General features: G+C 41.1%; 1 protein-coding gene across 3 annotated transcripts in view; it reads right to left on the minus strand.

Moving 5' to 3' along the window:
- The window catches only part of PIGU (phosphatidylinositol glycan anchor biosynthesis class U), an 87723-nt gene that overhangs the window by 50706 nt on the left and 22023 nt on the right, over positions 1–14994 (minus strand). For 2 of the 3 annotated variants that reach the window (XM_045885636.3, XM_045885637.3), the window contains exons 3-6: positions 13879–13938; positions 12799–12861; positions 6848–6957; positions 4564–4664 (exon numbers count right to left, since the gene is read on the minus strand). In XM_045885636.3, coding sequence (XP_045741592.1) covers positions 4564–4664; positions 6848–6957; positions 12799–12861; positions 13879–13938 — 334 coding nt within the window. The remainder of the gene's footprint in view (positions 1–4563; positions 4665–6847; positions 6958–12798; positions 12862–13878; positions 13939–14994) is intronic. The other variant, XM_054510059.2, reaches the window with a different exon arrangement.

Here is a 14994-nt window from a genome sequence, read left to right on the forward strand (position 1 = left end):
ACTATTTCAAAGTCATTTCTAACAAAATGACCACAATTTTCAGAACAAGAAAATTCATGTTATGCAATATCTAGTCACAGATAATAAGTTAAATTAAACAGCCTACAGAAAGACTACCCACAACCACTGCAAGAGAAACAATGTCTTATGAAGACCTAAGTCATTCCCATGCCACCCTAGAAAGTGAATGTAAACTCTATATAACTTTTGATTCTTTATTTCCTGAGTATGCAAACTATTCAGCAACAAGGTAGCAAAATAAAGACTCTCATACACTTCTTACAGGAATATAAATTGGTAAAACTCTTGAAGGCAATTTAGTAACAAATTTCAGAAATCCTAAAGAAGGTACACACCCAGTGATACAATAATTCTCTTTCCAGGACTTCACTGTAAGAAAATAACTATAGATGGGTGTGGAAATTACTATACAATAGAAAATTAACTGTAGTATTATTTAAATAGCTGAAAACTAAAAAATTAGCTAAGTATTTAATAGTAGAAGTTGGTTAAAGAATTTCTACACGTTTCAGGGGCGCCTGGGTGGCTCAGTCGTTAAGCATCTGCCTTCGGCTCAGGTCATGATCCCAGGGTCCTGGGATCGAGCCCCACATCGGGCTCCCTGCTCCGTGGGAAGCCTGCTTTTCCCTCTCCCATTCCCCCTGCTTGTGTTCCCTCTCTCGCTGTGTCTCTCTCTGCCAAATAAATAAATAAAATCTTAAAAAAAAAAAAGAATTTCTACACATTTCATCCATACAATAGAATAGTATGTAGCCATTAAACATGGCTAGGTGTTTATTAATATATGTGTAGATTATATTATTGACCCCAATTCTCCACCCCTCCCTATGTCTAGGCTCTTTGTTATATAACTTTGCAATGTCCTCCCATTGTGGACAGGATGGAAGTCTCCACCACAAGCTCAGCCATGTGTTGTTCTGATCCGCAGGATGTTAGTATGTGTGATGCAACCAGAAACTTAAAAAGTGCATGCCTGATCGGGCTTGTTCACAGTTGTACCTCTGCTATCACTATGAGAAGACCATGCCTAATTTAGTCCCCTGGTCCAGGAGGATGACAGACATGTGGAGAAGAGCCCAGCCTAGATTAGCCAACTACAGCCAGCCATTAATGCATGAATGAGCCCCCAATGAAACCAACAAACTGCCTAGACAAGTCTAACCTAGATCAGCTGATCCGTAGCTGACTTTCAGATATATGAACCAAGTAAAGGCTTATTGTTGCTTTAAGCCACTGAGTTTTGGAGTAGTTTGTTAAATAACATTTTTGTGACAATAGTTAAATAACAGTATTTAAAAGTCTGAAAGAAAAAAGAGGGGAAAAAATCTGGAAATATATACTCCAAATGCTAAGAGACTTCCTGTTAAAACTGGTAGATTGATCACATGTATATCCTCTCTCCCTCCAAAAACCTCACTAAAATGACAATAAAGGAATAAAACTTGTCTTAAACAAAAAGGAGAGGAGATTATAGCAAAATAAAGTTTAATACAATAGCGGAAACATAAAACAGGTGGAAGAGGGATAAATGACTGAGCAACATGGAAGAAATTACAGTTTAATGGCCTGCAGAGAGGAGCAGCAATAAAAATCAGGCCAACTCACCCCCTAGAGTTTCCAAGAAATTCAGCACCTTGAAGACATCAGGTACTATCGAAAGTGGGGTACAGAGATGGAAATCAAGCTGAAAGTTTGTATACAGACCAGTCAGAACCCCAGGTCACATCTCATCTATGTGCAGCCAAGTGACAACCCCTACATACCCCATCTTTCCACCTACTACTCCACCCCCCGAGACCACAGTTCTAGAGAACACTCACTAAAGAGGCACAGGTCTAGAGGATACTATGCACAGTAATGGGTTGAGGGGAAGTGTAATGAGATTACATAAACCCTTTATACTGCAATCAGCCACATCACCCGTTCCTGTTCTCTCAACTCTAGCAGTTGGTCACATGAGCCCCCCCATCCCACCCAAACTCCATCTTGATTACCCTTAGGCAGGACATCGGATTCTTCTTTAGAAAACCTAAATCATTTCAGAGAAAAAGAAAACCTATAAATGACATTTAAGGATACCTCAAGATAAAAGGCCAGCCCACTGCCTGATCTCCTTTCAGTAAGACTGGTTCTGCCCATTCACAGGGTCTCAAATGAACACGTTAGTGCCAGTTTTAAGTAGAAGACAGACAGCCAAAGATTATAAATAAGAGAAAACCCTCCCATGTGAAAGACAGAACCCAAATCAAACAGGAAAAGAAAAAGGTGGGGGGGGGGCCAGAAAGACAAAGGGACTATGTGTAGAACTGATGGAAACTAAAAAAACAACAACAAAAACTCAAGAGATAAGGGAAGGATATTGTGGTGATAAAATAATAATAGGATGCTTCAAAGAAACAACTGGAGATGAAGAAAGAACTTCAAAATATAATTAAAGAATTTGGGGCACCTGGCTGGCTCATCTGTAGTGCATGCAACTCTTGATCTTGGGGTCATGAGTTCGAGCCCCACATTGGGCATAGAGTTTAATTTAAAAATAAACATAAGAATATAAAAACAGATTTAAATATATATATATAAAAATTTAAAAATTTAAAAATTCAGTAGAAGAGTTGGAAGATAAAAACATAGTAATGTTCCAGCAAAAGTCACCAAAAAAGATGGAAAAGTCCACTGAAAATAAAATGCAAATTAGATCAGTCAAGAAAGGCCAATATCCAATATATGTCCCAAACAAGAGGACAGAGAAAATAGAATTTGAAAACTAGTTCAAGAACACCTTCTAGAACTAAAGGACACTGGTGTCTAAACTGAAAGGGCCTACCAAGTGCCCAGCATAATAAATGGAAAAAGACCCATGTCAAGACATGGCGTCATAAAATTTCAAAACACTAAATCTTTCAGAAAACATTAGATTACATTTAATGGCATCAAACTGCTTCATAGCAACCAGGATGCTAGATAGAAGACAGTGAAGTAATGCCTTCAAAATTCTGAAGGAAAAGTTTTTCCAGTCTAGAATTCTATACCTTGTCCCAACTATTTAGTACTAAACTAGAATAAAGACATTTTTCAGACAAAGAATGACTCAAAATATGTATCTCATACACCTACTCCTTTTTTTAAGATTTTTATTTTTAAGTAATCTCTACACCCAACATGGGGTTCAAACTTACAACCCCGAGATCAAGAGTCGCACGCTCTACTGACGGAGCCAGCCAAGTGCCCCTCATACACCCTTTTTTTTGGAAACTACTAGAGGAAATACTTTAGCAAAACGGAGGAAAAAATCAATGAAGGAGAGAAGGAATCCAGGAAAAAAGGGAAACGACACAGGAGAATTATAAAGGGAAGTCCCAGTATGACAGCTTTGCACCAGGCCCAGAAAACAACCAGGACAGAACTGGGGCAGGATGAAGGATGTGTGAGAGAGGTCTTCAGAAAAATAATGGAACTGATACACTGTTTGATGCATTAAACATTTTTTAAAAACTGCACTTGATAGGTCTAGCAGAACAGCTGGGGGAAAGGGATTGTCACAAAAAGACTAAGCAAAAACAAAAAAATAAGCAAAAAAAAAAAAAAAAAAAAAGATAATTATTAACCCCAGGAAAAAGAAAAGGTTATACAAGAAAGAAAAAGTAGTTACTACTTTGCCAACAATGAATAATGGATACAGAGTCATAAACTATAGGTACTGACTACTGATTAATCAAACCTGTGACACAACTTCTCTAAGAAAATTAGGTAAAGGGGAAGTGATGATACAAAGGAGCTGAATCTTTATCTCCCATCAGGGGAATGCAATAAATAATGTCTAAAATTTATAATTCAGGAAATAGTAATATGAGATCTTACTTAGAAATATGGAAGTAGGAGAGCCTGGGTGGCTCAGTCGGTTAAGCGTCCGCCTTTGGCTCAGGTCATGATCCCAGAGTCCTGGATCGAGTCCCGCACCGGGCTCTCTGCTCAGTGGGAAGCCTGCTTCTCCCTCTCCCTCTCCCCCTCCCCCCTGCTTGTGCTTTCTCTATCTCTCTCTAATAAATAAATAAATAAAATCTTAAAAAAGAAATATGGAAGTAAATACCAGCAAAAGCCAGAAAGTAGTTCTTTCGAAGTTGAACTAGGGATGGGAAGAGAGGCTGAGGGCTGCTATTCTCATAAGCTTTTTCTCAGTTTTTCTGTTTGTTTTTTAAACTTTATTTTTAAAAATAATCTCTATATCCAGCTCGGGGCTTGAACACACGACCCCAAGATCAAGTGTCGCATGCTCTTCTGACTGAGCCAAGCAGGCGTCCCATTGTTTATTTTTTTCCAACTGTGTTAACAATAACTCTCTGAGTTGTAGAATTTCAGCATCTTTTAATTCATTTTTTTCTCAGCTTATCGAAATTTCCTAGAATAATCTTGTGTTACTTGTGTAATTAAAAATATATATTCTTAAATGTTGGACTGCTTTTAAAAAAAAAATCCACAGCAGAAGTATTACAAAACCCTGCACAAATCAGGGACTGACCTTTGCGCTTTCCTCTGGGGCCTTACCTTTTATCGTGGTCAAAATGAAGAAAGCAATGAGGGTGTTGTTGATGGCACAGGTAGACTTGGCAACACAAGACAAGACGGTGTAGGGATTTAAGAGATAGCTGGGGAAAAACATACAATGTTGGCATTAGTAATCCCGGTCAAAGCACCAGGGAGTCCTGGCCACCACAGGCAGGCAATTCAAGAGATTTACTAACACCATACTCAAGGGAAGGCAACTTCTTAGAAATGAGTTCTCTTAAGTAAAAGAGAATGAAATGGGGTTAGGACCAATGAGTCTAAGATGCTGAACATTCACTGCCTATTCTGTGCTACATGGTATATCATCACAGAGATCCAGTAAACTAGCAACACCATTAGTCCTCTGATGGAGAAACTGAGACTCAGTGGTTGAGGAACTTGCCCAGGGTTTCATAAGCTAATCAATACATTCAAAATCCGGACTTTCTGGCTCGAAAGCCTATGTTCTTTTTATTACTTCAGATATCATAAATGATAAAATTTTACCAATTCCCACAGAGTCATATATTTTAGGAATGGCTACAGTTATCTCTGAAAACCAGGAAAGTAATTTTTCCTCAATCAGGCTCCCAAGCTCTGATGCAGGCTACCCTCCCTTTCCTCCAAGAGGCCAGAGCAGCTTGCGGTTAGCCCTCTGGGTAGTCAAGCTGTATCTACCAAGCCAGACCCTCAGGACAGGGTAAGTATCTGCTGAATTCCACAAGCTGGTTGCCACAGGACTTCACAGGGCATCTTGAACTTCCACTGGGAAGGAATTAAGCTGAAAAACCTAGTCTTTTTCTGAGGTGGAAAGGAATGGACTGAGAAATGAATTTAAAATGCTGATTAGGGAAATTTTATAGTCCTAATGGATGATTATTTTATTTATTTCTATCCTGCTTCCACAGAAGATTTGAGGCCGCTCAAATGAGAACAGATAATAAAAGCTAATAGCAAAATAAAAACAGAAATAAAAAATTAAGACCAGGAAAAACGTAAATAGAAAAAAAATAAGGGCCAGGGGAAAAAAGACCAAAGGGTCTTCTACAGCACTGTATTAATCAGCTTCAAATCTGGCTCTGAGTTTCCTGGCAGACAGAGTGAAAAGGGAGACCAGTTACATAATTCTGATTATTAGATAGGAAGAAACATACCAGCATGTCAGGGACAGATTATAATTATTATTCACCAATAAAGAGCTTAAGTCCAATACCTCCCAGGGCTGTAAGATCAGCAGTTCTAAAACCAAAGGCCCAGAAATTGTTCGTGATTTTTTTTCAACAATTACAGATAGGCCTGTTACACAACCCTTAAAGAAATGGCTGCCACTATTATAAAAGTATCCCCAGGAGATATAAGAGTCCATAAGGGATTCATAATGTTGCTAAACCTCCGGTTCTATTAGGTAGTTCCTGCCAATATTTCCGAAATACATAGATATGAAAGTTGTTTGGTGGGAGAGGGAAAAAAAGCCATTTCTAAATAGCAGGTGATGTTCAAGAAGAAGCTGCACAGCCCCCTATTTGGAACACTGAACAGGAGATTCAACACAAAGCAGAGGGTTGAATAAACTGCCCTCACAAGGCCCCATCTAATTCTGAAGTTCTAAGGTCAGGTTTTTCCATGAGGAAACTTGTCTGTCTTATTTACAGTGTATCCCTTTGAAGCTAGTATATTAATATTCAGTGACTGTTAGTTTGACTGAATAATTGTCACATTTGCCTATCTCCAGAATATAAATGGGAATAACCTGAAAGAATTAAATTTACTGGCAGCACTGAGCACTCCCCGAGAAATCTTTTACAGAGCTTCAGTAAGTTCCACTCTCCCATACTGGTGTCCCAGCTGGGATGGGTCTGTTTGCCTAGTTTTCTAAACTACAAATGGGGGACTAATTGTACATGAAATATAGGAGCTGCTCAAAATAATGGCCACATAAAGATCAGAATTTTATTCAATCCATATATACAATTAAAGAACTTTTTTTTTTTTTTTTTTTGAAACACTGGTTACAAGTAGGCTGGAGCCCAGATCAGCATAGAATGAAAAAGCATTTGTAAAGGGTTGATTGTGCATGTCCCTGTGTGAGGCTTTGTCCCAACAGAAACAGAATGGCTCTGTCTCTTTTGCTGGCCAGAACCCCAGTCATGCAACAGAACTGCAGCAAGTACTTGATGACTAAGACTGCAAATCTCCAAAAATACAACAAACAACATGAGAAAGTCTCATCAGATTTTCCTTGCGTTTGTTGGCACTGAGCCCCGTTTTGTCAAAGAATACTTACAACAGGGCCACTTTTAGAGGGATGGAACGCATTTCCATCGGGGTTCGGATGAGTTCGGCCACATCTGGGGCATATTGGTCTAGTTCTAGGAGGAGTTTCTGCTTTTTAAACTGGAAAAAAGAAATGACAAAACACATTACTTCCCATTGATTTTAGAATGAAGACAGCAGTCCTTCCATGGCCCACGTGGCCCCACCTGGTCTGGCCCTAGCTGTCCAGGCTCACCTCACCCCCACCTGTCCCCTCACCTCTCACTCTCTGGGTTCTAGCACCATGAACATGCCGTAACCCTCATGCTCCCAGGCCTTTGCATTTGACCTGGAACAACTTGTTCTCTTTCCCTAGTTAGCTCCCACATCACCTTTAGATCTCAGTTGAATCATTTCTTCCTCAGGAAGACACACTCACCCCCCTCAGTAGGTAAAATCTCCCTATAACATTCTTTCATAGCACTGTTCATGGTTACAACTTTCTTATTTATGTGACTAATATCTGTCTCCCTCACTAGACTATGAGTTCCATGAGGGCAGGGATGATGTTTATTTGCCAGGACCTGGTACAGTGAGCAAACAGTAAATATCTACTGAATGGCTAAATGAATGACTGAGTGGCAAAGCAAGGTTCTCAGCCATTCTGAACAAATATCATTGGGGCGCCTGGGTGGCTCAGTCAGTGAAGTGTCTGCCTTCGGCTTAGGTCATGACCAGAGTCCTGAGATGGAGGCTCCCTGCTCAGCGGGGAGTCTGCTTCTCCCTCTCCCTCTGCCCCTCCCCCTGCTCATGCTCTCTCTCTCTCTTTAATAAAATCTTAAAAAAAAAAAAAAGTAATCATGAGTGGCCTAAGGACTCCAAAGTTCCATCAGCAAAGTGAAATATTTTCATACAAAGTAAAATGATCCCCTGAATGTCACAGTATCCCAGGTTTTCTTCCAAGCCCTCCTGTTTGAAGTTTTTGACTCCCACAGAGGAAGTGGGGAATGGCCATGATGAAGGAAGGAGGACGGCTGGGTGTGGCTGGGCAGCTGGTTGGTCTAGAGGGAGTGAGATGGGGGCGGAAAGCTCTTGCCTTCCCCTGGTGTGTCCCAGCAAGTTCATGGGTGTGCTCCAGAATGAAGAAAAGTTAGTCAACCCTATAAGCAAACATGGGTCAGATTATAGATGGAAAGCCTCTGAACCCCAAATGGGGAGCTTTGCTGATTTAATGGTCAGAGAATCTTATTTCAAGAGCATAAAATCAATGCTGCAACTGATTATAAAACAGAGTAGTACAGGGGAGCCAGAGTAGCGAGTGCTTAACTGGGCATGATAGAAGAGTTAATGATGAAAAAGGCATGTGTAAAACGCATACTGTATCATGCCATTTACACAAAGTTAAAAGCATGCAAAATAATACTACGTGTTATTTAGGGATATATACAAAAGTAGCAAAAGTTAAGGCCCTGTGGGGGGACAATAAACACTAAATCCACTACAGTGTGAGAAGGAGAATAAAGAGGTGAACATTTCAGAGGCGAGTATATGTGTAATATATTTATTTTTTATTTTATTTATTTATTTGAGAGAGAGAGTGCACAAACATGAGGGGGAGGAGGGGCAGAGGGAGAAGGAGAGAATCTCAAGCAGACTCCCCAGAGTGCAGAGCCCTACACAGGGCTCGATCCCACAACCCCAAGATCATGACCTAAGCTGAAACTAAGAGTTGGACACTCAACCAACTGAGCCACCCAGGTGCCCCATGTAATGTTTTATTTTTGAACCTGAAATAGGTTCACAGTATGTATTATTCTTTACATATTTTTGCATGTCTTACATATTTCATAATTTTTTTAAATGGAAAGCTTTAAAAAATTTTTAAAGATTCGCTTTTCAGTTCAAAAGAAAATCGAGGAGTTGGGACGCCTGGGTGGCTCAAGCGCTTAAGCGGCTGCCTTCGGCTCAGGTCATGATCCCAGAGTCCTGGGATCAAACCCCACATCGGGCTCCTTGCTCAGCAGGGAGCCTGCTTCTCCCTCTGCCTGCCGCTCCCCCTGCTTGTGCTCACTCTCTCTCTCTCTCTGATAAAAAAAAAAAAAGGAAAAAGAAAATTGAGGAGTTATCACAGGAATACAGGTAAGCCCAGACTTCTTGCACAGATTTAAATAGAGGCTTAATCAGAAAACCTGAACAAACTTCAAAAACCTCCCTTTGATCATCTCTGAGAGTTCAGGTTCAACAGTGGGAATTATCATCAGTTAAGAGTTACACTACCATTCACAGGTGGGGCTGTTTAATTAAACAGACAATATATGAACTAAGGTGCTTTTATCAGAGGGGCTGGCTCCGCAGACAAAGCACTTAGTGAGGACAGCTGCAGCAGGGGTAGAGGAAGGAGGCCCTGCTAGCTTAAGGGTCCTGGAGTTCCTGCAAAAAGGTGGCCACCTGGATGGGGTGAGACCCACAAAGAAGGCTATTGAAAGGAAATAGGGAGTTGATCCAGGAGAAGCCAGAGAGACAGGTGGGAATGTAGACCCATTCGCAGGCTGGAAGCCAGCCAGCAGGACTACAGGAGGAGATGGGGGCAGCTCAACAGGCACATGTAGATCCTACACAGAGGTGACACTGTGCCAACAACCAAAGAAAAGTACTTCCTTGTCACCCTAATCTTCCAAAATACTTTGAAACAGGAAGATTTTATGAAAGGAGAGTCTACAGGAGAGAAGGGCAGTCAGGTCAGCATTCCCCAGATTCTCTGCTACATCTCTTTTTGTCTCCTCCAATCTCATCAGCAAAGCCCCCATTATGCCTGGCTTCACAGGCCCAATATTGACTCAGCTCCCTGACGAACAAAAATTCCTTTTAAAAATCCCTATTGGATCCAGTTAGAGACAGGAAAATGGCTAAAAGTCTAAGGAAAAGTGAACACACACACACACCAAGAAAATATTAAAAGTATAAAAATAAATGAGGTTAAAGCCTACAATTTAAAATCCAAAGATAAATATTTCTAGATATATTCAGCAGCCTTGACAATGAGGAGATTTAAAGCTACCACAGGGGGCGCCTGGGTGGCTCAGTCGTTGAGCATCTGCCTTCGGCTCAGGTCATAATAGAACCCAGCATCAGGCTCCATGCTCGGGAGGAAGCCTGCTTCTCCCTCTCCCCCTCTCCCTACTTGCGTTCCCTATCTCACTGAATCTCTCTCTGTTAAATAAATAAATAAAATCTTTAAAAAAATAAAATAAAAAATAAAGCTACCACAGGATGGGGCATCTGAGTGGCTCAGTCAGTTAAGCATCGGCCTTTGGCTCAGGTCATGATCCCAGGGTCCTGGGATCGAGCCCCGCTTTGGGCTCCCTGCTCAGCGGGGAATCTGCTTCTCCCTCTCCCCCCCTGCTTGTGTTCCCTCTCTCACTGTGTCTCTCTCTGTCAAATAAATAAAATCTTTAAAAAATAAATAAAAATAAAAAAAATAAAGCTGCCATAGGAGAGGTTAAAAGTGGCCTAAAAGGGGGCTCCTGGGTGGCTGTCATTGACCGTCTGCCTTCGGCTCAGATCATGATCCCAGGGTCCTAGAATCGAGCCCCGCATTGGGGTCCCTGCTCCGCGGGAAGCCTGTTTCTCTCTTTCCTACTCCCCCTGCTTGTGTTCCCTCTGTCGCTGTGTCTCTGTCAAATAAATAAATAAAATCTTTAAAAAAAAAAAAAAGTGGCCTAAAAGGTAATTACCTAGGTGCACTGTCTCTGTGATCATTAATCACTTTATACACAGATGCTTGTGTGCTTTTCCATATGCATGTTATATTTCAATAGAAATTTTTGAATTAAAAAAAAATCTCCAGGGTGGAGCTAATTTATCTCTGCATTCCTCAGCTTGTGAGGAGACCATGACCTGGGCCAAAGGCAGATGCTTAACCGGCTGAGCCACCCAGGCACCCCTAAGATAACTCTTTTTTTTTTTTTTTTAAGATTTTATTTATTTGACAGAGACACAGCGAGAGAGGGAACACAAGCAGGGGGAGCAGGAGAGGGAGAAGCAGGGGCCCGATGCGGGGCTCAATCCCAGGATCCCGGGATCATGACCTGAGCAGAAGGCAGACGCTTAACGACTGAGCCACCCAGGCGCCCCCTAAGATAACTCTTTTAGCAACTTTCAAGTATACAGTATTAACTATAATCACCATGCCATATATTAGATATCTAGAACTTACTCATCTTATAACTGGAAGTTTGTACCCTTTGACCAACATCTTCCCATTTCCCCCACCCCCAAATGCACCCCCTGGGCAACCAGCAATATACTGTTTCTGTGAGTTTGACTTATTTATTTATTTAAAAGATTTTATTTATTTATTTGACAGAGAGAGACATAGCGAGAGAGGGAACACAAGCAGAGGGGGTGGGAGAGGGAGAAGCAGGCTTCCTGAGGAGCAGGGAGCCCAATGCGGGGCTGGATCCCAGGACCCTGGGATCATGACCTGAGCCAAAGGCAGACGCTTAATGACTGAGCCACCCAGGCGCCCCTTATTTATTTATTTTAAAGTAAGCTCTACACCCAATGTGGGACTTGAACTCACTTCCCCAAGATCAAGAGTGGCATGCTCTACCAACCAAGCCAGTCAGGTTCCCCAGTTTGACTTTTTTTTTTTTTTTTAAGATTTATTTGAGAGAGAGAGGGAGGGAGTGCACACTCGTGTGAGTGTGGCAGGGGAGGGGCAGAGGAAGAGAGTCTTAAGCAGACTCTGAACTGAGCATGTGCCGACGCAAAACTCGATCTCATGAGCCTGAGATCAGGACCTGAATGGAAACTAGGAGCCAGACATTTAACTAACTGTGCCACTCAGGCACCCCCCAGGTTGACTTTTTAAGATTCCACGTGTAAGTAAGATCATATGGCATTGGTCTTTGTCTGACTTCAGTTAGCATAATGCCCTTAGGTTTATCTATGTTGACCCAAATGCTCCACTGGTTTAAGATGTACACTCACTGGGTCTTAGTGATAAGTCTCTAAAATGTAGTTCTTTTTTTTTAAAACTAATTTCTACACCCACTGTGGGGCTTGAACTCACAACCCTCAGATGGACAGTCACAAGCTCTACCGACTAAGCCAGCCAGGTGACCCTACTTCAAGGGTTTTATAGGCCTGTTAAGCCTATAAACGGACCCCAAGTTAAAAATTCCCAATCTAAGAATCTTATAAGTCTCTTTGAGGTCCATAATTCTAGAATTCACCAGCTTTGTTACTAATGACCAGTGCCACAGAAAGGCAGACTGCTACTTCTGGTTCCATTACTTGGCAACAGAAGTGAAAATGAACGATAAAGAGACAACACCAAAGAGATGCAGCCTTCTCTCACTCCGGTCTAAATCTTCTCAGTGGCTCCCAACCAATCAAGGAGGACTGCAGCCAATTTTTAAAATAACTACATGGATAGTGCATATGGTTAATCTGTTAACTCTCTCAGAACCCAGGAAAACGAAAATGGTTACAATATACCATTCCCCTTGGCCATCACATAGGGATTAAGACTAAAGTTTACATCAATACTTTCTACAGGCATTTACTACATGCCAAATTTTCCAAGTAAGATTGCTCTCTGCAGGGTAACAGAAACTACATTGGGAATCCAATTTTACCTCAGATAGGCATAACATAGTCAGTTAAAAGCTGTATTCATGAAAAGAAGATTTTTAAGGGTCCTCATTAATATTATTGTAGTTCAGCTCTGCTCCAGAAAGTCTGAACTTGCACAAGTGAATGGATATTAAGCTACACAGATGAAACTGACCTTTCTGTATCTATTAGTAAAGCTGTCTTTGGTTCGGGTTTGACCATTCCAGGGCTGGCTTAACAGGCCAGTAGCTTCACTCCTACTTAGTATTTTTAAACAGTTGGATCCTTAAGTACATGACCTTTGATTCTTTGTAGTAACAGAGACCAGAAGACTCCCCAAAACTCCACCCACTGACTACTTACCACAACTTTATTGAAGTCCTGGATTGCAAAATACAGGGCAATAGCAGTGAGTGCATCAGTTATCTGTCAAGAGAAAGAGAAATACTAGTGTAGGAGGGATGGAATGCTGCCAGGACCTACAGCTTTTGGATGGTAGTGGACTATTTGGTAATGAACTCAGGCAGAACCTCAACTCGCACTTTGACCATCCAAAGATAAAGCCTTTCAGGGAGATTTGACTAGAAAACCCTGAGGACTGGCACCCACCAAGGCTTGTTAGCGTGGTGTACCACATCTGTTCTTTAATTGCAAGTCACTTAGGTTTTCTGTAAAACAGGAATAACACCCAGTGCTTTGCAGGCCTGATGTACGTCAAGTGCCTAGCATGAAGTAAGTCCTCAGTAAACAGCAGCCATTATAATGATTAAGGAAGACTTCAGGGGGCCTCCTACTTGACCCAGATTTTCAACCCTACACTAGGCAAGTGTATCAAATTACTCTCTCTCAAAACCACCCTGTCAACTCAACTTTGAAGGTTATTGCTCCTGAGAGTCTCATCAGGCCTATGTCCACTGCATGGAATCTCTTGGCAGAATGCTTAGGAAATTCAGGATGCCCTCTACACTGGCACCACAATTAAAACCAATCATAGAATCTTGGTGCTACAAAGTTTGAGACTACATAGTCCAGAAACCAAGTACAAGGAATTGGAACTGGTCAACTGTCAGAGACTACTCCCCGTACTTCCAAAATACTATCAGAGTTCCTTGAATTCAAATTAAGGATAGGTTTTTGCTTTTATACTCTCAGAGAGTCCTAAGCTCCTAAAAGATATTTTTCTTAAGATAAAAGACTCTAGGGGGACGCCTGGGTGGCTCAGTCGGTTAAGCGGCTGCCTTTGGCCTGGGTCATGATCCCAGTGTCCTGGGATCGAGTCCCACATCGGGCTCCTTGCTCAGCAGGGAGCCTGCTTCTCCCTCTGCCTCTGCCTCTCCCCTGCTTGTGCTCTCTCTCTCTGACAAATAAATAAAATCTTAAAAAAAAAAAGATAAAAGACTCTAAAGATATACACATATTGACTTTATGTGGAAGGTTACTTACCATAAATACCAATTCAGCATAGTCAATCAGGAAATGAAAGAGGTATATTATTAATGGAGTCTGTAGGAGAAAAACAAGCAAACAGACAAATTAACTTAAATCTTACTGTTATCAGTTTGCAGTGTAGGGAATGGGGAAGAAGCTATTCTTTCAGCAAAAATCTCTCTTTTCTGGAATACTGTTCTATGCTAGTTGGCCAGCGTACATATGAGGGAGAATAATTTAGTGTCACTGAATCATTTTTGCCATGGGGTATATCTGCTGAACTGAGTAAAGAGAACAAAATATGACATGTGGTAAATATCTGTTGAGGAACTGTAAGCATATTAAAGGTATGAGGTAAACTCTAGTTCTAAGCCATACAGAATAGCCAAGGGGAACTCCACAGTGGACCAAGATTACTGAAATCATAAAATAAATTGGGAAATGTTTTCCTGCTTTTTGTCCTCTGAGATGTTTTATATCATTAATGTTATTACCTCCTCAAATATTTGGGAAAATTTGCTCACTGTGAAGTCATCTTGGCATGGATTTTCTTTAAGAGAAGATTTTAATTACAGATTCAATTTCTTTCACAGTTTCTTGCCTTAAAGTCTTCTTTTTCTGATGTCAGCATAGCTACATCAGCTTCTTTGTGTTAATGTTTGCTCGCTATATCTTTTCCTATATTTTTAGGTTCTACTTTTTTCTGTGTCCTCATATGTAAGATATGTTTCTTAAAAGCAACATATAATTACTTTTCTTCTTTGTTTTTAAAGATTTTATTTATTTATTTGACAGAGAGAGATAGAGCACAAGCAGAGGGAGCAGGAGAGGGAGAAGCAGGCTCCCTGCTGAGCAGAGAGCCCGATGCGGGGCTCGATCCCAGGACCCTGGGATCATGACCCGAGCCGAAGGCAGACGCCTAACGGCTGAGCCACCCAGGCGCCCCAATTCTACATGTATTTTAAACCCATAAAGCATTATTATTGTTTTATACAGTCAATATTTATTTAATTTACCCACATATCTACCTTTTTCACTGTTACTTATTCCTTCCTATATTCCATGATGCTGTTGAGAACCATAATCCTGCCTTTTTATAATTTTTTAAATGCTGGCAACAAATTTTATCAA

Source organism: Mirounga angustirostris, unplaced genomic scaffold (assembly GCF_029215605.1).
Source record: "Mirounga angustirostris isolate CCGP_5_RB_7025 unplaced genomic scaffold, mMirAng1.0.hap1 SCAF_10, whole genome shotgun sequence".
Taxonomy (NCBI): domain Eukaryota; kingdom Metazoa; phylum Chordata; class Mammalia; order Carnivora; family Phocidae; genus Mirounga; species Mirounga angustirostris.